The sequence below is a fragment of the Oenanthe melanoleuca genome, chromosome 3 (assembly GCF_029582105.1).
Source record: "Oenanthe melanoleuca isolate GR-GAL-2019-014 chromosome 3, OMel1.0, whole genome shotgun sequence".
NCBI classification, from domain to species: domain Eukaryota; kingdom Metazoa; phylum Chordata; class Aves; order Passeriformes; family Muscicapidae; genus Oenanthe; species Oenanthe melanoleuca.
Window position 1 is genome coordinate 54210475 of NC_079336.1, and position 24537 is coordinate 54235011.

At 38.7% G+C, this 24537-nt stretch overlaps 1 protein-coding gene across 2 annotated transcripts; it reads left to right on the top strand.

Annotated features, from left to right (window-relative positions):
* Positions 1–1042: 1042 nt before the first annotated feature.
* LOC130251453 (plasminogen-like) lies at positions 1043–24152 on the top strand. 2 transcript variants are annotated; one of them, XM_056488067.1, is made up of 19 exons: positions 1043–1182; positions 4343–4478; positions 6711–6817; positions 9784–9898; positions 10752–10891; positions 11486–11606; positions 11738–11856; positions 12629–12791; positions 13366–13496; positions 14271–14442; positions 15168–15319; positions 16019–16167; positions 17568–17661; positions 19208–19343; positions 20047–20121; positions 20475–20615; positions 21652–21758; positions 22595–22740; positions 23468–24152. In XM_056488067.1, the coding sequence occupies exons 1-19, from the start codon at positions 1134–1136 to the stop codon at positions 23627–23629; spliced, it is 2415 nt and encodes an 804-aa protein (XP_056344042.1). In that variant the 5' UTR covers positions 1043–1133; the 3' UTR covers positions 23630–24152. The 2 variants fall into 2 exon arrangements, with proteins under 2 accessions (XP_056344042.1, XP_056344043.1); XM_056488068.1 differs by having other exon boundaries at positions 1065–1182; positions 11489–11606.
* Positions 24153–24537: the final 385 nt, after the last annotated feature.

Sequence of the window (24537 nt, forward strand, 5' to 3'; positions counted from 1 at the left end):
ATTCTCATGCTAAAATGCCTCTCCCACATATTTACTCCTGCACTCCTAGATTTATCCCAAGCCCTCAGTACAGTGTAACTTCTACTTAAAGCAGGCAGGATGATGTACAAGTGGTCAGCCTCATTCATTTTTAGAGGCAACTCATGATTCTGTAAACTTTTGGCTTCAATTGCAGAAGATTGAATTGCATGATGCAGCAGTGTCCATTCAAGTCTGTTCTCCCCATCCAGTATTCATCCTACTCCTGCCTCCAGTGAGCCACCAGCACGTTTGGTTCAATAAGTTGTTTGGAAGCAACACCAGAGAGTTAACAGGCAAGAGAAGCCATGAAATGGTGCTGCAGTGCAACTTTTCCAAGATAAAGGCTGCTTGGGAAATGCAAAGTGATCTGATGTTGAAATCAGGATAACACACAGATGAACAAAGTCTGACACCCTCACTGAATGAGTTTGTGCATGCAGTGTGAGTTAGATGTCTGCTAAGGAAGAACACTAAATTAAAGAACACTTAAACCTAATGTTTATCCTCTTAAATCTTAAGTTAAAATGAAATTAAAATTAAGTCGTAGTCCCAGATAGAAGAAAAAAGAGAAAACTTTAGGTCAAGGAGACAGCAGAAAAGGAATTATTTAATAAATAAGTAAAATAAAACTATTTTACAGTGCTAATAATATCAGAATCTTATAATCATGCTTACTATGAGATTAAATAGAAGTTGCTCCTTATAAATCAGTGAAGGTATGCATGGCTGAATTTACTACTGGGACTCCAGTGTCAAGAGAAATTCAGATCCTGCCTGGACACATGATTTTCCATGCTTTTCAGCAACATTATTCCTGTCTTTTCCCTAGCAGAGAAAGACCTAACCATTTGAGAACAAAACACATCCTGCAAAACAAGAAAGTGCCTTTGCATTTAACAGCATCCAGTAGAAATGATTGAATCTGATTTGGTAATCCATCCAATTCAAGGTTGTTTGAACGGCCACACCATGGCAAGGGGGGAGCAGCATGGGAGAATGATTAACTTAATCCTCCTGCCTTGTTTGTTTGATGCTGCCTCACTCCAGTGCGAGTCAATAAAACTTCGAGCACCGACACACACAACTTCCAGCACCCGCCAAGCTGGCCCAAAATGGGGATTAGCAAAGCTGCCCTTCTCCTTCTGGTCTTTCTCAGCTCAGGTAAGAGTGCTTTGCCTTCTGCTTGCCTGGGTGAGACTGGGGCCAGACTCTTGTGAGCTCCATGTGAGGAAGGTAGGTCCCCAAATCCCTGTGTCACAACTTCCCTGGACAATGCTGGATTTGGGGCTTGCTGGCCAGCAAGAGCTGCTGCTGAAGAGTGAGAGTTGTCATTTCTCCAGGGCTGTGTTCATTAGAGAATCCAAAAAAGGAGCAGCCTTGGTGTCTGCATGGGCAACTAATGGCTCCCAGCAAACTTTTTCCATGGCCAGAGGCAGGGACACCCTTGGGAAGCAGCCTGTCAAAGGCTTGTACAAAGGCATGGCTCCCTCTGGTTTCTGGTTTATTATCTTAGGTTTGGGTTGGGATTTTTTCTATGTTATTACCAGCTACTGTGATCCTTATTCTGATTGCTTTAAAGTCTGTTAATGCTTGTGCAAAACAGAATCACAAACGAAAGGAAAGCTTGCTCTACATACTGCAGTTTCACTCTTTTTCATAACCATGTTCTTAACAGTGAATTTATCATTCCATGTGACAGGGAGACCAAATCTGATCACTGTTATTTTCTGCAATATTTTTGGTATGAAAAGATAACTTTGTGGAAGACAATAAAAATGTTTGGGAACACAAAAGAACTGAATTGTTCTCTTTAGATATATTTTTATGGGTTTCGTGCATATGAATATTCTCTGTCCTGAAAACCTTAAACTGCAATGAACTGTGAGATTCAGACCATGCAGCTTCTTGCAGGCACCTATATAACCACTCAGTATGTTGTGATTGCAGTAAAAAATACATGTGTAATACAATGTGCTAATGCATGTATAAAGGTGCAATGAAATAAACAAGCATTTTACATGTGCTGTTTTAAAACACAAGAAGAGGTAACAGTTAAGAAAATATTTGGGTAGATTTTAGCTGGAAATATTAGAGACATGCCCCAGCATAAAAAGAAAATCTGTTATTTAATGCTAAAATTTTTATCTTTGTTTAAATTCTAGTTTCTAATCTTTGTTTTTGCAAAAGAACAACCTTAGTAAAATTAAATTCCTTTCTTAATGAAGTGGGAATTTTATATGAGGGAGAAAAATATACAATTTGGGCTTTTATCTGAGATACTGTACTTTTGTTTGCAAATCCTTTCTCAAATAGTGGTAAATATTTGCATTTCTGAATAAGATAATAATACATATTCCTGAGACTGTAAAAAACCACAGATACAGGGAAAATGGTAACATGAAAATTTACTGTTTTTTATTCAGATTGCATATTTTCCTTTTTATTTTCTTAAAGTATGATGCCTTCCATGTAAATATAACACAAAAGGGGAAAAATATTTTTATGACCCAAATCAATTATGACCCTGTCAATATTTTTAAAATCAAATGTTGCAATAATAATAACAATATTATTGCAAAATGTCAAAACAGAACAGAATTAAGTTTGCATGGAAGCTGTACCATAATAGGAATTCTTTACTTGTTTTTCTTTTCCTTGTGGAGAGCATTGCAGCATCACTATGATATTGTCTTAACCTAGTTTAATGTTTTGTCTCAAAACATTTCTTCTCAGTGTTTTTGTTTTGAAATAACTAGCGGAAATTTCATTAGACTATTTTTCACTTATTCTTTTGTTTTCCAGCAGCTATCCTTTCCTTCCCTGCACACTGTTAAAGTAACTGCCAACCCTTAGGGACAAACTCTTCCCTTCTCTAAATGCAGAAAAACCCCTGCAGTAACTTCTATGCTTTTGCAATTGTATGAGAAGAAGCATAATTTGACTTCTATCCCTGTTTTACCAGCTTCAATATGTAGATGCAAAATTATCTGTAGGAAAATACCCAATTGCAGGCTGAGCTGTCTCTCAGGTGAAGGAATTTAACAGCAGGACACATGTGAGCCTGCTCCACACTAAAGGGTGTTACTCAGGACAGGGAGGAGCTGTTGCCTCTCTCAGCTGGGAATACATCACTGAGCAGCCCAGTGGAGCCCCTGCTCACTGTGGGTCTGAGTGGGACAATGAGGCTTTTTGTCCCTCCTGCTGGCACTGGGCCATGGCTGAGACAGACGGGTCGGAGAAAGTGAGGAAGTCCCTCTCTGCAGCATGGCTGTTATTGCTGAGATTCCAGTCATGGTCTGGTTCATCCCCTGTCTGCCTTTTTTTCAGCAATTGTGTAAGGCCAGGCACAAAAACAGAGCAGGACTGAGATGTCCTGCAGTGACCAGGGGCCAGGGTGTCTGTCTGGGGTTGAAATCCTGCAGAACAACTAAATCCCAGAGCCAAACATTCGTCAGAAGAGTCATATGCTCCACTGATAAAGAAACTAAAAATCACAGGACTCGTGTAACTCCATGACCCTGCAGCTGGAAGTCATGAAAGTCTCTGTGCTGTGCAGGAATTCTGAGATTACAGAGCTGTAACAGGAAAATGCCAAAGTCCTTACAAGGAGGACTGTTCTTGAACATTTTTGAGTTTACCAATAGACATAGCTGTACTTTTTAGTATCCTATATATTTGACAGGCAGCTGTAGCCCAGAGGTTGTTAGGTGAATTTGTTTACCAGTTTAGTGTCTTGTGTTAATTCATTGCGATGGAGGGCAACAACTTCTACCTTGGTTATTAGGTAAATTCAGTACAGGGTTATTACAAAAATGACAAACCAAACATCTGACAACCCCAGTGACTGGGGGTGGTTTGATTCTTTTAGGAGGAGGAGCCTTTGAAAGGAGGTGACTGATAAATCTGAATTCATTCCATGTGGATAAATGGAGAGCAATGGACATCATTGTTTCACACTTTCTTGAGTCCCATTTCTCCAAATGTCCAAAGTATGCATGGCCACTATTTTCTTTCTGAAACACCTCACTTTTTTTGCTCCTCAGGTCATCTTCTGTGCTCCCATTACTTTATACCATAAGTTTGTGTTATCACTATTCAAGCCATTTCTCTATCCTGCCTTACACTGGGTTTTCAGTGATGCTACCTTTTACCATACCAGGAGGGCATTTTAGATTTACCCATATTTTGTCACCATTAGCCCAATCATTCCAGCAATTAAATGATGATATCACATGGCTAGGTGACAGACTTTAACATGAGAGTTTAAAATAAATCAAATAATCATTCCCATTTTCACTCCTTTCTCTCTTTTTCCTTTTAGTGCAAGGAAGCATCCTAGACCGCTATGTGAGAACAGAGGGGGCTTGGCTGCTCAACCCAATGAAGCAAGTTTATAGAACAAATAGTGATGAAGAATGTGCAGAGAAATGTGAAAATGAAGAGAAGTTTGCTTGCAGGTAATTTCCACTGGTTCCCACATTTTTATTTTATTTTATTTTATATTATTTTATTTTATTTTATTTTATTTTATTTTATTTTATTTTATTTTATTTTATTTTATTTTATTTCATTTTATTTTATTTTATTTTATTTTATTTGCCATTTTTATCAGGAGCCTGAACTTTCAAAGGTTGCCTTATGACTATGTGGGGATTTGAGGCTTGCTGAAAAAACAAAAAATGCGTAGTAACAGAATGCCTGGGACATATAGTTGAAGACAAGAAATATAGAGAAATTAAGGAAGTTATGTTGAATTTTTATTGAAAAACATTATAATATCTTTATGCACAGCTTGACATGCTGCAAACCAACTTGACATGGTTTTATCAAGACTCTTGCACTCCTGCAACAGGGATTCATAATTAATTTCTTGGAAATTTAGGACAGCAATAATGGCATTGCTTATTTTCATTGCATTGGGTATCTCACAGATAAACCCATTATTTGGAATTTTACTAGAATTTGAACTTGGGTAACTTCTATTTGCTTTGAGAAGGAGATGACCACCTAAACCTTCATGATTCTTCTTTCAGCCAAGTGCTCCCACTGCTCTTGCATTAACCAGGCTCAAGGGGTGAGCATGAAAGGTGTTGATGAGCCTGCATCATTGGTCTTTGCTTTGCTGGAGCCTATTGCTCTGAGCCTCAGGCTTCTGGATCTCCTGCAGCAAAGCCTTGCAGCCCATTGAGCTCCAGCAGAATAGAAGGAAACTGGGGCAGTGAGGAGAGATGTCCATTACTGCAGTGGGAGGCAGTGCACACAGATGGGGCAGAGATTTCTCTTCCAATCTACCACTTCTGCAGCACACCTTTTTGAAGCAGAGTGATTGTCTGCAGTGCTGTTTCAAGCACTTGGTTTTACTAAATGCTTTTATTCAAGGCAGGGTTGCACTGGTTCTGACTTCTTAAATGTGTTTTGTAACTTTGTGTTTTAACGAAAGAGAAAAGGAGATTTTTTTTCAGAAGCTGTAACCCTCAAGGATGACAGAGGCTGCTGACTGTATGAAATACCATCAATTCCCTTTGATCCAGCTTCACCCTGGAAACCACAAAGAGGGCAGAGCTGCAGCAGCATGTACTTCAGGAAAGTAGGGAGGAAGGCAGAGAGGGCAAGTCTGTATATTCAGATTATATATTTACAGTTTGCAGGCAATTAATGTTCCCTTTCAGACACAGTATAATTCCTTAGCTTCTGCACTGGGGCTAAGCCTGCCATCATTGGCACTGGAAACAACATCAGGTTAATGCCTCCTTAATTAATTATGTGAGATCTATTACAATCCAGCAAGAACAGATGCTCTCTGGCAGGAAGGATTTGAAGGAAGAAAGATAAATGTTAGTTAGAGCTTAAGACCAGGCCAACACTGCAGCATCCTCACATTAATGCTTCAGACCAATCTTCAATTAAAGCTTCAGATCAATATTTCAGACTTGTTATCCCACCTTAGACATGGATTGGGCTGTGCCCTTAGTTACTTCACTACTTACAAATTTAACATTACTGACAGCTTAATTGGCTTATTTGTGGGTAGCAGCTTTCCTGATATGGATCTACCCACTGAATGCCATGCTGCTACTGCTCTTTTTTCAGTTCAGAAAAGCCAGCTGTAGGAATTACTATGCCTGTCAGAAGGTTTCCTTAGATGCTATTCTAAAGGCTAAACCATCTGCTCCAGTTTTGCAGTTTACAGCCTAGTCACCTGCTGAAAAGACAAAATGCTATGACTTACAAAGTTCTTACTCTCAGAAGAGGTACAACAAGGTAATTTAAGGTCCTGGTCCTGTGTTTTACGTGCTCCTTAGTAACTTCTGCACACTGGGGAATGTCTCACTCCTTGAATGACCACTAATATTTTAGTGGTCATCAAGGAGTGAGACATTCCCCAGGATAAAGTCAATAATAAAGTCAAGGTGCCTTGTATATATATCCCCTTCAACATGGTCTCTTGAACCTCTGGCACGTTATAAATCTTTTATCCCTTGTTATAATTTGTTCTGGTAGCTCCCTTTCAGCTAAGTTTGATATGAACGCTTAGAAGTGAAAATCACCACCGAAAATGTGAGCTGCAAAACTCAGTGATTTGAATGTAGTGTTTGATAAAATGACACTTAATACAAAAATGTTTTCAGGAAAATAAGCATATATGCAGTATTGTTTCTTACATTGCTCTCTCCTCTTAATTTCAACAGGGCCTTCTTATTTACCAGTAAAGACCAACAGTGTTTAACATTGACTGAGAACACCAAAACAGCAATGATATTCAGAAGGGCAAATGCAGTTCTTTACGAAAAAAGAAGTATGTTTATATATTTTTTATATTATTGGATTGCGGTTCAGATAAAAATTAACTATTTTTATAGTATTTGTATATTGTTGTATGATGTTCATACTCTTCAGTTAATTAATTTGGTAACATTTTTATCCTATTCTTATTTTTATGACGTAATTAATTGGTGTAGTGAATTTTTGTGTTCCCCTTTCGTACATATTTTATTTATGAATATTTTTGTCATAGATTATGATTATTTGACAGAAATGGTCCCTAATTCTTTCTGAAAATAGGAAGTGTGTCACTGAGAAATGGCAGCTATCCAATTTTTATCCTGTTTCAAAAATTATTACCTTATGCCAGATGCAAGGAAACAATTGGATTTTAAGACTATTTTTGAATTACATTCTTGAGCATGGAACTCTTGCTATACACAGGGAAGAGGGAATGTGGTTTATTTTTAATGTAACATAAATTTCATTGTGCTGTTTCCTGACTTTAGTAATACATAAGGGAGAAAAATCTCCTCAGGGATCATTCAGATACAAGGTAATGTGGTAAACTCTGAATAGAATTACTTCTGTTCTGTGTTAAATGACTTCATGAACATTGTGGTTGACCATTTGCTAATTTGTAACTTTGAAAAAAAATATTAATACATTTGAAAATATTCAGAAATTGGAAACTATATTGTCTCAAGGCTTTGGTCTCCTTCAACAGAGAAAGGTGCATCAAAAGCTAAAATGAACCAGGTTCTCAGCTGCTGGAAATCACGACGTAGTTTTGATGGGCCAATTTCTAAGCAAGAGGCAAGAATCTCAATAACTTGACAGTAAATACCCATGAGCTCCAGAGAACTGCATCTTTATTTCTCTGTTGACCTGCTCTTACCCCTCCCTGTGGGATGGCAATGCTGTGTGTATAGCAGCTGCAAGGAGATTTTAGATAGTAATCAACAGCTTTTGCTGGATTGCAGCCTAACATCCAGATGAGATTTTGTTCAGGCACTGTGGATATAAAGAAGTAATTTTTCACAGAAAGGTGGGTAAGTCCTGGGCCACACTGCCCAGAGAGGCTCTGGAGCCTTCACCCTTGTAGATACTGACTGGACACAGCTCTGAGCAGTCTCACCCACCTTAGAACATGCTATTTCTGGGGCTGTGGACCAAAGGCAGCTGAGGGTCCTTTTCAGCCTAATAATTTCTGAAGCCTTTGGCCAGCTGCATTTTTTCTGCAGGTAATTCAGTGTTTAGAACTTTAGCTCTTTCATTATACACAGAAGCAGGTGGGACTATCCATAATTCACAATTAAGTAGTGCTAAGAAATCTTCTGCAATTCCTATTTAGAAGGAGAACTGAGTGGATGAATTAACAAGTAACAAAGCTGAAAGACTGAATCAGTAATTTATATGTAAATAATCATATTGGTTTTGCTTACTGTGATCAGGAGCTAGACTGCAATTTTGGTTTATTTTTGAGACATCCCTTGGGTTTACTGAGGTTATAACTCAATACTCACTGGATTTGTTAATGTTTTGAGGCCACTGAAGGTGTGAAAACTGTTGTTTGACAAAACCAAAATTTCCAAAAATTGCATCTCTACCTGCAGAAACTGAAAGATGACCCTTGGTATCATAAACATCAAAAACGCAACCTGCTGTGTGTGTGTCAGATGGTGTCTGTGTTGCTCATCTTCTTATTTGCTGAATTTTTTCAATTACTCAATGAGACCTGGTTGCTATTTATTATTTCATTCAGCACAAAGGATGACAATTTCTATAAAATTGACAGTTTCAGAAGTTGTTTTTTCTACAGTATGTGCTATAAAAGAGAAAGTTGATTTTCTCTGATTTATAGTAAAAGTAAAGAATTAAAGCTGCATTTGGCAATTGTTAGCTACATATCTGTTTGGAAATAGTTAACCCAAAGGACATGGATTGAGTTTGGGGATCAAAGTTAGTCATTTGTCATCAGAAAGGAAAAGCCCTAAAGGTTATATAAACGGTCAAAAGTTTACACAAACAAGAGGAGTCAGCACTTGACTGATTCAATGTTCAGTAATTGAGGGGTTTAATGTTATTTTATTGCAAAATTGTTTGAGGGATACAAATCGCTTCCAGCTAAAGTTTCTAGAGTAAACTTGCCTCTAAATATACATTGAAGTAAAAGCATTCCTGAAGGTGCATCTATAAATTCAGGTCTAAACTATTAGCCCTCAGAAAATCTGAACCATGTTTTGGATTCAAATATTAGTTCTTTTCACTTTGGGCAAGACAGATCTGTGTAAAACGGCATTATTTCTCTAGATTTCTGTTATTCTTCTTCCTGTATGTCAACTTTGCCACAACTTTGATGCTGAGAAAAACTGTTGGAAAACTGAGTCTCTAAAAGTATTCAGTTTGGACACTACTTAAAGTCACTGAGACAAACCAGATCCCAACCCAAAAGGCAGATTGCTTCCCTAGGGAAATGGTAAATGAGTTTCCTACTTAGTTTTCTGAGCCAGAGGACACATTACCTGACAGTGACTGTCCCTAAACTGCAGCTGCCTTGTCTTCACCTGAATTCAGGTGACTGTCTTTAAAGATTTTATTTTGATTACTGTGAGTAAATATAATAATCTCACAGGAGGTAAGAAAAAGAGAATGTGTTTCTAATTTGTTATAGTATCTATTTAAATGTTTAAAGCATATTTTATTATTTGAATTTACTATGGCATGTTTCCAAAATAACTGGATTGTGTTACACTTATTTCTCTGGAATTCTAGTGTAGAACTTTTTTTGCTTTCACATACATTTTTCAGTCCAAATTAAGTCAACTTAGACATCAGCTAACTGGCAGGTTTTTACAATGTAAAATGTCTAGTTTAGGGAACTTAAGAAAGTCAAAATATGATTGAACATTTTTAAGTGTGTTAGCATGAAAATAGATTTTGTATATGTTAGAATCCAATGGATATGTCATGATACTGATTAAGCACATATCATTTCAGATTATCTTCTAGAATGCAAGGAGGGAAAAGGAGTGGATTACAGAGGAACAGAATCCAAAACTCGGAACGGTGTGCGGTGCCAGAGGTGGGATGAGAATTCCCCACATAAACCAAAGTAAGGTCTTTTCATATCTGTTTATATGTTTTTTCTGAAATTTTGTCAAGCCATGCATAAATGCAAATTTGTCTTGTAAGCCATTTTTTGGTGTTGGAAATCTCCTTTTAAAATATTTTTCTATACCTATCTAGAATAAGATCATTCTCTAATCTGAGTTGTTACTCAGAGACCTCTAAGTGATGCTACATGATTAATAGAGACGCTGTCAGCCTTGGCAGTCACATTTAAATTTTATGCTCTTTACATGAGCAAAACACTAGACAGGGAAACATCTGGTTCTGCTGAAATCAGAATTTTTCAGTAATCTCACCAGAGCAAGAACTTCTTCTCTTGGCCAAAGGTATAACATGGCAGATGAGATAGAGGTGCATCATTTTATCAGTGAATCCACAATTAACAAAGCAGTATTTCTTGTATTTAATAAAAAATACTGAACTGGGTTTATTTAGTAACCTCCTATTCAGAAGCTACAGCATTCATGTTACAGAGGGCTCTCACATTTCAGAAATATGTTGTCATTGCATCTCCCGGGGAACATATCCCAGAGGAAACAGTTCACTACATGCCACATGGTACCCTGACTGAACAATAACTGCTGGAAACAAATAGCTAAAGAAAATGCAAGTATTAAGGCATAACTGGCCAGAGAAGCACTGCATTTCCTGAAGTCTATCATTGTAGCACTTGTGATGCTTCAGCAATGGCACACAGTAGCAATTAGGGGCCCCTCTATAGACAACATCTCAAAATTGTCCTCAGATAAAGATTTTATATTTAGAATAAAAAAATGTCTCAGATGAATAATTGAGACACTTTCCTTATTCTGTAATCCCATTTAATTCTATTCCAGTTACACACCTGAAAAATATCCCAAAGCAGGACTGGAGGGAAACTACTGCAGAAATCCTGACGGGGATGAAAAGGGACCCTGGTGTTACACAACAGATCCTGATACCAGATTTGACTACTGTAACATCCCTGAGTGTGAAGGTAAGGATACATATACTGACTTCTTTCCATTTTTTGCAAGATGTGTTCAAGAATGTGAAGTTATTCAGATACTTTTATTTTTAATTTAGCATTTGCTTCACACTTGAATTTAGTTCAGCGTGAAACTTTCCAAAGCATTTTCAACATCAACAAGGAAGATATCAAAAGACCCTGAAAACACCTATACAAAGTCCTTTTTTTCCCTAGATAAAAAACAGACATATGGCTGCAATTGTATATCATAAAATTAGAATTGACAAATGACAGCTGCTAGTGCAAAACTCAATAAAATGTGACAGTAACAAAGCACAGTTTTAAATTGTATCTAAATGGATTCAATTTAGCTCTTTTAAAGCCTGTAGTCTATAATACTGGTTAGTGGGTTTTTTTAGTGGAATAGTCCAAATATAATCAACTAGTTAAAGTCATCTTACCAAGGGAAATAAGCTTTTACTTTGCCAAAAAATGACTGTGCTTCAGTCTTTTGCTCTGATCAGGCTCTGGTGCTTCATGCAAGATGAGGGGGAATGTTTCTGGACCAGTTCATGAAGGGCTTTCTGTCTCTCTTGTCCTTATTCTGCCTTGTTCCTACAGTAGAGTGCATGCACTGCAGTGGAGAAAACTACCATGGAGTAGTTGCAACAACAACATCTGGGCTTGAGTGCCAGCGCTGGGACTCCCAGCAACCTCACTCCCATGGATACCTCCCAGAAAAGTGAGTCAGGTTTTGTGATTGTCTCTTTATCATCAGTGGTGGGCTGAAGAACACCTGCACCAGACAGGATGATTGTTACAGCTACTAGGTAACATATCTTAAAACCTAAAAATCTTATTTTTCTGGTCCAGTTTTCCAGAGAAGGATCTGAAGAATAATTATTGTCGCAATCCTGATGGAGAACCTCGGCCCTGGTGTTTCACTACCAGTCCAACTAAACGCTGGGAATATTGTGACATTCCTCGTTGCAGTGAGTCTGACTTCTAGACTTCTTCCAGTCAGAGTGGTGCAAGGATCTAGAACCTCTAGAACAGAAGAGGTCCCAAAGATAAAGAAAAGTATAAAAGACAGCTGATTTTTTCCTCAAAGAAAAAAATTAATCACACTAGAATGAACCTGTGATAGCTTTATTGGGGCCAGACATTCTGTCATAGGCATTTCTGATGATTTTCTCTGGAGCACATCTCCCTTCCTTGATGGGCTTTTCTATGACCAGGCATTTCTGGCATTTCTTCTGATGTTCCTCTTTTGATGCCAAGAAGTTTCACTCTTCCTGAAAATACTTTGGTTTTGTTTTGCTCTTCCAAATCAATTCTCCACCATTTCAGTTTTCTTTTCTCCTGAACCCTGTCCTTGCCATTATACTTTTCCTTGGGACTTCTCACTTGACCTCATCTTTGCTGTTCTCACCAGCCAGAGTATGTCTGCTTTACACATGCACCTTTTCTGTGTCACTGATGGGCCTGACACTTTCACCCCAGTTTTTCTTCACAACATTGTCACTTACTCACTTTCCAGCTCTATTCTGATTCAAAATGGTAGAAGGAAAAGTTAAGAAAGATATCTTTAGATTTTTTTTTTTTCTCTGCCTTTGGACTTTTCAGATATTTTGGTAATTAGAACTTACCTGCAATTAAATCTGAAAAGCCCACATAATTATAAAGTTTGGAGTGGCTTGTTGGTTTAGTTTTTTACTACATCTAGAAGGCACTGATTAATTTCAGTTCCTTTTTCTGTAACAGCAACACCCCCACCACCTCCTGCGCCAGGCCGCCAGTGTCTCTCAGGGAGAGGAGAGGACTATCGAGGCACAATATCTGTTACTGAATCAGGAAATACCTGCCAGCACTGGAGCTCTCAGTCTCCACACAGGCACGCTCGCACTCCTGAAAACTATCCCTGCCAGTAAGTGAAACCCCTCTGTAATTCAGTGTCCATGGGAAATACCAAGTCTCAAAATCACTTCAGTTCTCTTCGTCTGTATTGCAAAGTTCTTCAGTTACACCAGCATTCTTCACCTGCTGGATCTCATATTTTCAATTTTTTCATGCATTTCTTTTTATTGACTTCTTTGTTCTTGAATACTAGTGTCTCCTCTTCTGACTTTCAAGCTCTTCTTGACTGACTTTTTTCCTTCTCATTTCATCCTTTTGCTGTATGTTGCTCAGATGAAACTATGTGAAGTACAAACAGTAAAGTTATGATATTTGCTTGGGGCTAGATTATTTCACCCTAGATTCTTTCTGCTGTGCTACTCTTGACCTCAAAGTACTACACACTCTTAATTCATCCATCAGGTGTCTGGTTTAGCACATCCAAAACACCAGTGAATTGCAATTATTCCTGTAACAGATGGCATCAGTAAATGAGAGCAGCAGCTACCTACCAGTAAATACAACTGCAAACAGCAATCTTTTCATTCATAATCTTTAATAGATTTCTGTGAGAGACTTTTTATCAGTCAAGTTTTCTGTTTTAGGGGCCTAGATGAAAACTACTGCAGAAATCCTGATGGTGAGAAGCAGCCATGGTGTTACACCACCAACACATCTGCCCGGTGGGAATATTGCAACATCCCCTCCTGTGACAACACCAAGCCAGAGGCCCCTGGTAAGAACAGGAGACAAGTGGAAGTGAAGGGTCTTCATGGTGTATTTTGAAAAATCTTGTGTGACCCTGCTCTGTTGCATTGTTGCTGTCATTGTTGTCATTGCCCTGTCTAGTTGAACTCCTGGGTCTGATGTGCAGCCCAGCTGGTGTGTTCAGTCTGGTGGCTAAGTGCAGAAGGTTTTAAATCAGCTACTGACTTGGATCAGGAGATACTGCAGTAACAGAAGTCTTGTCATTTTGCCTCAGTGGTGGTTACCTCAGCTGATATAATTTTAAATGCTCCATGGAAAAGTTAGTTAGCTGTACATGCCAGGTCCTTAAAAACTGCATCTGTAGCAAAAGCTAAGATCATTTAGGAGCACTGAACCAAGGCTCCACAGAAAACAATAAGAAAACTCTCCTTACACTAGGTAGTCCTGTTCCACACACATGTCTATGGCAAAGACACAGATAGCCCCCGTCCTGAAAAAAATTTGATCAATATGTTAACCATTTGGCTTGTTATCTGAAATAAATCCCCATGTGTGACAGTAAAATTATGTACAAATGCTTTTAACTAGCATACGGATTATATATGAAATTATATAATGAAATTTTTGCAAACATCTTTTGAAATCTTCCTTTTGATCTACTGTCTGAGAAGGATTCTCTTACAGAGAGCACACTGTGGTGGTCAATGAAACACTCTGGCTTGTTTTCTGTTGTCTTTCTGTGCTCAAGTATAAATGTCAAAGTATTAAGATGCAAGAGATTGGTTTCTGTTACTCACTACAGATGACACAGTTGATGTGCCTGGGCAGGCTGAAGTTACTGAGGAGTGCTATCAGGGCAATGGGGTGACTTACCGTGGTACAGCTTCTTTCACTCTCTCGGGAAAGAAATGCCAAGCCTGGAGCTCAATGTCACCTCACCGGCACAACAAAACGGAGGAGAACTTCCCAAACGCGTACGTGGGCTTCCCATTTCCAGGTTTCATTGGACAGTGGTCATTCATGAACTTGTTTTGGTTTGCATCATCATTGCACAAGGGAAAGGGAGTGTACTAGATAAAAATAATCCCTTCCTTTTCTACTTCATTTATCATGGAAACATTTTTTATTTACCTTATCTTGAAAGAAACCACAGTTGTTGCTATTATACTTTAGACTATTTAACTGTGTGTTTCTATATTGCTTCTAAGGCAATTGATAGCTACCATAAATTTTCCCTTATGCTGAAATGAACTGTTTCTATGCATTAATTTATTCATGAGTTTAAGTCTTTGCTTCCTAGTCTGCAAGTCATTAAAGCTTTGAGGAAGGGATAGATTGTTTTCTTTTTCCTAATATTTATTTATTTTTTCCAAAATGCAAAAATCTATTTCTTTTTAAAAGCTATTACCCTATGTGAAAAAAACAAAATAAGTTATATCTTTGCTAGACGTGTATGCATTTACTTATCTGGATTTTTGAATTATATTCTACAATAAGTGTTAATCAGTGAAAAAGTATTTGGCATATTTAAATATTCCATATTTGTGTCCTGATTTCTTTCTGCTGCAAAAACGATTTTAACTGGCCATGACAGAATGTAGATGCTAACTCCACAGCAGATCTGCTTTCCAAAAATGTTCTTTTGAGCTCTCCCCAGGGCAGTGGCACAGATAGGAATATAATATGTTTGCATTTGTAGGGGCCTGACCCAAAATTACTGCAGAAACCCGGATGCTGACAGCCGTCCATGGTGCTACACCACTGACCCCAGTGTGAGGTGGGAGTACTGTGACCTGAAGAAGTGTGATGACCAGACTGTACCCAAGCCTCCTCAGACAACACAGGACCCTGGTGAGATACTTTCAGCTTCCCCAGAAATGCCAGGAATAACCAGGAAGCTGTTTTTTATGGAAACATGTTCAAGAATTTAATGAGGATGAAATACAGGAAACTCTAATTAAATGCAGAATTTAATAGTATTGTATCCACTCTCTTCATTTTCTGATTTACCATTTACCATCACAGAGCAGCTGGATTTTTTTTTTTATTCAGTTCAGATGCAACTCTATTATGCAGTAGTTGGTTAGAGTACTGCAACTTTCTTTTTTAATTTTTTTGTTTTGTTTTGGTTTTTTTTGGTATGACACATTTCACTGGTTAGAAGTTAATAGTTTTGACTAAATGCATGTTACTGCTTTTTACATACTGTAAAATGTGGTATCGGACAGATACCAGTGTCTGTAAGGAAAATACTTTATGAATGCATGGTCTTTGTAGTCCTGGTTTCTGGAGTCATAAAGGATTTACTGAATGTAAGCTTCTTAGATTTATGACTTTTATGATCATGATGAAAACTTTTAAGATGCGAGGTAATTAAAATATCATTGTTAGTAATCCTTGACACTATGTAGCTCTTCTTTCCTCATCTACATAATATGTGGGAGGTGTAAATTGTAGTACTATTTCCTCAAATTTATCTCTGCTTCACCGCCATCAAATGGTGCAACAGCTCACAGCTAACAATCATTTCCTTTCCTTCATTTTTCACAGACTGCATTGTTGGAAATGGTAAAGACTACCGTGGCACAGTGGCAAAAACTGCAAGGGGCAGGACTTGTCAAGAGTGGAGTTCTCAGAAACCTAATACCCACGACTATTTCACTCCCGAAACTCATCCAAGAGCAGGCCTGGAAAAAAATGTAAACAACTCTTCATTTAACACTTGTTGTCATTGAGCTTTGCCTGTCTTTTCCAGGGTTCCTCAGCAAGCATTTGGTGACAAGTCTTTATTAATTTCTTCTCCTCGGTTAAATACAAACACCTGATCATGCTAATTCTTGCTGACATGACCAATGTGGTCATCGTGGGCCACAGAGATGCCCAGAAGCTCTACTGAATTCTTCTGCAGCACAGCCAAAGGGCTTCAGATGGGCACTTGCCTCTCCTCACTACTGAGGGCTAACCAGAGTTGGTCTGTGCGCAGAGCTTCTGTCTCCTCTGATAGAAAGAACACCTGGGGTCATACTTTTCAGTAGTACCAGGGACAGGTGAGGTGGTGATGAATCTGATGTTCAGTGCAAGCTCATTGAGATATAGAGCTGATGGATTGTAGCCCCCTATCCCCTAGTAATTCCCCATTATTCAGGGCTATACATGTACCTGACCATCCTGGAAGGCAATCTCCCTTTCCAGCCTTAGTCCTAACAAATGTACTCATCACCAGTTCTTTGAACTTGTAACATCCCATTTACAATACTTGCCTAATTTGTGACAAACTTTGTATGTGATATAAAGAGCGTGTTTGATGTTGACAGCTTAAACTAATTTTTTACCAGGACTTTTACTTAGGACTTGACTTAGTCAATTCTTTGATGGCATCACCTACCCTGTAGTGAATTCCAGCTCAAATTGGGGAGACTCCCTCTAAAAAGCTGTCTGTCACAAATTCTTGTTTCTTGCATTTGTCAGGGGCTCTTGGAAGCAAATATTTTCTCCCTTTTTCTAAGACATATTTCAGGATAGGGAAGGGAACTAGAAAAGTTTCCTGGTAGCATACAGTTGTGTGAGGTGTCTGTGTTGAGCAGAGATCAGTCACTATGCTCAGGAAAAACCTGGAGAGTGATTCAGCTAACCAGCATACCTGTCTGAGAGTGAACACCACAGCCATCATCAGTTTGAGCAAGAGCAGCTCACACAACACTCACTTGACCCTGAGTCATGCAGCCAGAGTGGATGTGAAAAGACCTCAGGACTGATCCTACTGCTCCTGTTAACTGCAGGGAAAGCAGTAGATATTTTCTGTGCTTTGGAAAGCTTCATCCAATTCAAGATCTCCTAATTATTGAGACCTCAGAGATCCAAGGTTGCCCTAGTGAAGCTTACTGTCTGAAGACAGTTGAAGAAGTCTGATATTTATTATCTTTTTCCAAACTCACAGAGCAAATGGAAAATGAAATAATTTTTGACAAAAGGAGTTGGAAATCACTTATAAAAATGAAAATAAAAAAATATTTCCCAAATTTTATTTTATTTTGAAACATTAATTGGCTGGCTTTTTTATTCTGTGGTTAATAGCTGATGCCTTTATTCTTTGTTACAGTATTGCAGGAATCCTGATGGAGATGTGAATGGACCTTGGTGCTACACAACAGACCCAAGAAAAGCCTGGGAGTACTGTGACATTCCCAAGTGCCGTAATTATTCCTTTAAAGACTAGTGTCCCCCTACTGTCCTTCAAAGACTAGTGTCTCTCTTTCCTGTACCTTTTTATAACATCTTGAGAATGCTCGGTGATTAGTGTGAAAGACTGATCTAAATGCAATAGATTTAGGTTAGAAATTAAGGCCCTTGGGAAGTGATGTTCAAGGTCTCTGTCTGAAGACTTAAGACTGGTCTTCCTTGAAAGCCCCAAACACACCATGAGATATGGAGCTCATGGGGTTTTGCCATGTGTTCCAAAATGGGCAGTTCCAGCAGAAATTTTCCCTGCCCCAGCCTAATCTCCTGGCATAACTCTGTGTGTGGCCTTGCTGAACAAGACATGCTCCTACACCAGAAAAATGTTTGCACTGCCTGCTCATGTGGCTCTGGTTCTGTTCTGGATGACAACCAGATTGTCCCTCCTCTGTTATTGTACCGTATCTGGTGTCTGCAAAATGCATCTGACCCTAAATATTTAACCAAATGCCCTTTGTTAGTAGAATGAATGAGGTGGAACAACAAAGTGTACAATGATAAAGTTCTATAATATTTTGGTTTCCAGTCCTTTCATGTGTATTGACAACAAAAACTATGCTAGGAAGAGAGGTAGCTCTCAAAAGAATGGTGACTGTCTTGCTGCTTTATCCTCTCAGTGGTGAGCAAAAGAAAATGTGCTCAGATCAAAACCCAAAAACGAAGCAAACAAGAAAGTTGTTGTATATACACTGAGCTCTGAAAGTAGTACTGCAGTGAATGTGTTGGGCTGCGACTCTTAAGGAAAAAAAATCACATTTTCACTTGATTTTTGTATTTTATTTTGATGATCCATGTTTTCTTTAAATTAATACTGGTTTTTTGTTGAGATGGTAATCTAAAGAACAGAGGAAACATGGCTTTTGCCTTTAATTTCATTAGTTAGCTCTTTTAGCTGACAAAATTCTAAATTCTCTGTTGATAAGAGTCAAGACCAAATAAGAACTACTTTTTTTTAATAACTCAGAGACATCTGAAGTGCCAAATAATCCTAAAATAAGAGCTGAAAAATGTTTGTACCTCAGAGACAGCATTAGAATTTTGTGTGCTGCACCACCAAAATTAGTTTAAAACATCTGCCGGTGTAATTTCTGCACTGCTGACATCCATAAGAGTCCATTTAAGAATGTTAGGAGAATTTATTTCTTATTTCTCTCACTTTTCATCTCCTTCCCCTTCTCTTTTTGTTTTGGATTGTTTTTTGTTTTGTTTTTTTTCTGACTGTAGAACTACTCTTGTGTAATTTGCTGGCCACTGAGAACTGTATGTGAAAATATATATACTAGGAATTTTAAGGTGTTCCAGATGGAGATAACCTAAAAAAAAAAAAAAAATATATATATATATATATATATATATATATATGAGGTATGGTATAGAATTACTTGAAGAGAATCAGAGGCTGACAAGTGTAACAGTTTCACCTTTTAGTTTACCAAGTTCACAGTGAATGCGTAGCAAATCTCTGAAGTTCCTTATATTGATGTTTTTTTCCTTGTTCCAAAGCTCCTCCTCAGTATGAGTGTGGAAAAGCCAAGTTCAGACCAAAGCTGTGTGCTCAGAGGATTGTTGCAGGGTGTGTTTCACATCCACACTCCTGGCCCTGGCAGATCAGTCTCCGTACGAGGTCTTATTCTCCCAGGTATGGTTATTGCCCATGACAGTAGACTCTGCCTGCAAAGAAACCTTGCCTCTCATGCAGTGTTACAGTAAGTGGTTTAAGCATTCCAAGCTTGATTTTAATTTAAAAATAGCTCAAGGCTAAATACTGTGTGTGCTGTTCTTAAATAAGGTCATTCAGACAGCCAAGAACGCTCTGTTTTGTGACAAATAGTGAGATGATCAATTGTTAATTGTAAATTCCAAAAACATTTCAGTAGAAGGCAGAATGACTTTAAATCTGTTGCTATATTCTACAATAGAATCAGTTTCCAGTGAATAAAAGTAACAGTATGGCTAATACACCTCTTGATCAGTCCTTCTATATAAGTATTTGATCCTACTGGCAAAATTAGTAATAAAACTGGGAATCAAGACCAGTTGTAGAGCTTTATGACTGTGATTAGAGCTAGAAAAAGTAAAAATCTCTAAAATGGTGATCCTCATTGCAGACAGGGTTTTCTAGTAATAGAAACTCTGGGTAAGAATTAAGATCTAGGTGTTTTCATACAAGGCCTCCTAAAAATGTCCACAGAACCCTACTGTCGTTGTAAGAAACATTATTCAAGGAAAGCAAAACATTTCCTAATGAAATTGTGGAATAATGTCTTTAGTTTTTCAAGGCACACATGTAACTTCCCCATTTTAAACCATTGCCCTTTTCATGACATTTTGCTCTATTACAGGAATGACCAGCATTTCTGTGGGGGAACTTTGATAGATCCTGAATGGGTTCTTACTGCTGCCCACTGCTTAAAAGAGTAAGTATATGTTATAGTCTGCACCAGCAACTTCTTATTTGAAGTAGAAAATAAGAGAAAAATAGGAGAAACAAGAGATCCAATAACCAGCCCAAGCTGGTTGCAAACAGCTTGCAAGCAGTTGTGAATTGAGCCAAGTCTATTTGCCATTCATTAAAGCTGAATTTTGACTCTAAAACAGAGTGACAATGATAACTTCTGCCAGTTTGATTTCATGGGCCATTATAAGGGATTAAGTTTACTCCAAAGCTGGCTGTCTGGCTTTGATAGAGCAAGGTGCTCAATAACATTGTAAGTTGTCTCTGTTCTGGTTGTGTGTTCATCAGCTCACCATGTGCAATCACTTCCTATAGGTTTTCACTAGCATCTGCCTACAGAGTGTACCTTGGATTGCACAGAGAAGCAGCCAGAGAGCCATCAGTGCAAATCCGTGATGTAGAGAGATTTTTCAAGGGACCGCGCGGAGCAGACATTGCTCTGCTCAAACTGAAAAGGTACCTCTTCACCTGAAGCACTGACAGGACAAGATGACTGAAAAGTGGTTGCTGGTGTTGTAGACATGAGTGTTCCTGCACATTCTGTGCTCAATTAGTGATTTGAGACCCCCTCTTTCTTGCCTTTCCGCAGAAGCTGCAGGGTTTCAGAAAGGGAAAGGCTGCCTTTGGAGGGGAGGAGGGCTAGGGACAGTGAGCCAGGCTGGGAATGCACTGGGTGTCAGCTGCTGGAAGGTGAGGCAGTGGCAGCAGAATAGGAGGAGGTAATGCCTAGAGGAGCTTTCAGTCTGTGTTTCTACATGCTTGCACCTTGCTAAGGTGATGATGATTGAAACAACATTAGCATGATGCCACTCTTTGCTGTTTCCATGCTGTGGTGGGGAGATTTCCTCTTCCAGCAGGGCTGGCCAGTGGGCAGGCAAAGAATTTGATGTAATGCCCAGTATGGCCCTTCTTGCATCAGTTTTCATTCATCAGAAATGCTCTCTGTGGAACTGTGCAATCAAAAGGAATTTGTCCATCTGCAAATGTGAGGTGCTTTCATTGCTGTGGCTGCAGTGCATGTCCAAAACAGAGGACAGGTCAGCTTAAAAATGTGGTCTTCTAAATGACCTTTAGCTGCACCCAAAGGCAAGTCAGATGGACTTAGGTTCTGCTGTATGCTAAATGTCCTGACATAAAGTTATTTAAAATCAGAAAGAACAAGCTAACACCTAGGTGTTAAATGCCACTAAATCAGACCCTTTGTGAGAACTTTGTGATTAAGTTCTGTTGGCTATGCATTAGCCTAAATCAAAGCATTCTCCTGGATTAATGTTGGTTCTTTTTATGTCATTCTCCATTTCAGACTTTTCTGTGTATCACTTTCTGTGGGTTTAGAGTCTAAAAAAGCAATATTGCATGTCAGAAAAAAACACCTTAACTGAAACTAAGGATTTAAATGATGAAGGCTAAATATATATAAAATATTTTTAGAAACCTGAAGGTAGTATTTAGTATGATTGTGCTAATGATTCCTCCTCTTTGTTCATTTCAGACCAGCAGTCATTAATGATCACGTAATCCCAGTTTGTTTGCCAAAAGAAAACTCTGTGTTAGGAGGAAGAGAGGAGTGCTATGTGACAGGCTGGGGGGATACAAAAGGTGAGACAACATTAACACATTTAAAAGCTCCATGTTTGCAAACTGGTATATACTTGTATCCAAAGTGTGCCCTCTCTTGTGCCCCACACAAGCTATTGAAGAAAAACCTATTTGATCAAAAATCATCAGGTGCTACCAAAATTTCCACTGTGTCTCACTGACACTGATTCTCCTAAATCATTCAATGCCATGTAAACTGAAACCCTCTAAATAGATGCTACAAGAGGAGAAGCTGAGCTAAGGAGTCACTTCTCTCTCAGTCCACATGCTTTTCCCCAAAGTTGGCTTTTGCCCAATTGGATGGAAAGTTTTTCTAGATTTAGGTTATTTCTTAATCATATTGATGTGAGTTTGCTCATTCTCTTGAATGATTCTTCCTCCAAGCCAGACTGGTTCACATCTCACACAAATAAAACCCCCATTTTCTAAACCTCCCATTCTGTCTTGGTTGAGAAGTGCATTGGAGCCTTTGCTGTCTTCTTGCCCATAATGCCATTTTCAAGTGTTTGCTTCCTGCCTAATTTTGTCCACAGAAAATTCAGATATAGAGAAATAAAATGGCTTGGGAATGACTCCCACAAGTATCTGTGGGCACTGGATCCACATGGATGTACTGTGAGAACAGGAAGGTCAATGGTGACTGGTAGAGGTTGATAAGTACCATAATATTGATAATGCTTTCTGATTTTGGTATATCTTCATATTATGCTTGGGAAGTGTATGCACAGTGCACACTATGCTGATTTTACTGCTTATCCATACCCTGATATTTCTGTTTTATGACTGTGATAATTTTTGTCATTCATCAATTTTTGGTCTCATCTTTATTTGCAAAGGTACTCCTGGTGAGGGGTTCTTAAAGGAAACTGGCTTTCCTGTAATCGAGAATAAAATATGCAATCGCCCAGAATTTTTGAACGGCAGAGTTAAGAATCATGAGCTCTGTGCTGGGAATATTCATGGTGGCACAGACACCTGCCAGGTAAGTCTGTGAGCATCAGAGCCAATTTTAAGCACACTCAAATAAAATAGGGCACTGCTTTTTGGGCTTTAGAGGCCCAGAATTATCCTTGGGTTGTTACCACACCAGGAGGTATCTGAGTTGAAAAATGCCCGTGTATTCTGCTCTGTCCTTGCTCCCTTGTCTGCTGCTAGGAAGGGGGGCAATTTTTCAGATAAGCCTGACCTCCAGAGCACATGGCAACCACAGCTGCACAAGTCAGATGTATGGAAGCCAACTTAGAATGCCAAAAGGTCTAATTTTCTTTCCCCAGACCCCCTTGCTAGCCTCAACCATTAACCTCCAATGCCAAGCTAGCTCAATTAACAGCATCTCAGTTAGCTGTCAAGGAAGGAGACTGCCATGCTGGCAAAACAAGGGTCAGAGGAACTATGAATTTCCAAGTATCAGTGCCACTGGATCATCTAGTAACAACAGGTACCCATGAACACCACAGGAAAGAGACTAAGGGAGGAAGCAAAGGACAATCAAATCCTTTCTCAATAAATCCCCTTCCTTCAAAAATAAATGTAATGCCTGGGAGACATGAAAAGGGCTTAACAAAAGTGTTCAACAACATACACGGAGAACTCTTGCCTTGCTAGAATTCCAGTGTCTCCTTACAACTACTGCATCCTTCACATGTAGGAGGTATTTCTATTTCTGTGCCTCCTGTAGGAAGGAATCATCCTGTTCTTTCTCTGTTTAGGGGGACAGTGGAGGACCTCTAGTCTGTCTGGACCAAGATAAATTTGTCCAACATGGAGTCACCTCTTGGGGGCTTGGCTGTGCCCAACCCATGAAACCTGGTGTTTATGCTCGAGTCTCCAACTATATTCCTTGGATTAACAGTGTGATGGAAAGCTACTGATCCTGGATATGGACTGCCCTCTCCTGGAAAGCAGCATGCACGGCAGAAATACAAGATTCCGAGTGCAATATTAAAGCCACAATCATTCACAAGAAAGCAAAATAAATATGATCACCCATTTTAAATTTCTATAAAGTTATAGTCATTGCCAAGAAGCCCAGCTGTTACCCTGTTTCTATATGTTCTACGGTTTGTTTGCTATGTCTCAAAATAGACTTACCTCTGAAATACATCTTGAAAATCTAAACCTTTACTCTAAGTGGACCACTGCATTTTAACTTTTTATTAGCTCTACAATGACATTTTCTTTTAAGGTCATAATTTTCAAGATGTTGTGCTTCTAACATATGAAGAAATGAGAATACTTTTTATTTTCTATGAGTTGTCTGAACCTATTACCAATTTGATGCTACAAACCAAAAAAGAATCTCACAGTACATGTCTTATATACCTGTGAAGTTTTATTGGATGTATTTGATAGCATTAAATAAATGGGATGGGGAAAAAAAAAGAAGCAAACACATTTGGCTTGTGTTTTCGTATTTTTTATTGTCATGGAAATACATGTGTCAGCAAAAGTATAAATGTTGCATCAAAGGTATAAAACAGTGAATAAAAAACCAGCTAGTCCCTGAAGTTAGTCCCTAGTAAAAAAAAAGAAAATAATAGTTACTAGAAATAGTGACAAGGCATCTACATATTATAAAACTGTGTTGTCCACATTACCCATTTATTTCTCTGTATAGCATTATCTGACTACATAATTGTTAGATGCACATTTTTCTCCTCTAAAAGAGGGTTGTGTACAGATGTGGTTATATGGAGTGCAGCTTTTGAAATGCTTCCCAGGGAAAGCTTGACTCACGCTTGCCAAAGCGAAACAATTGCTGACTCTGAGCTCCTGCTCA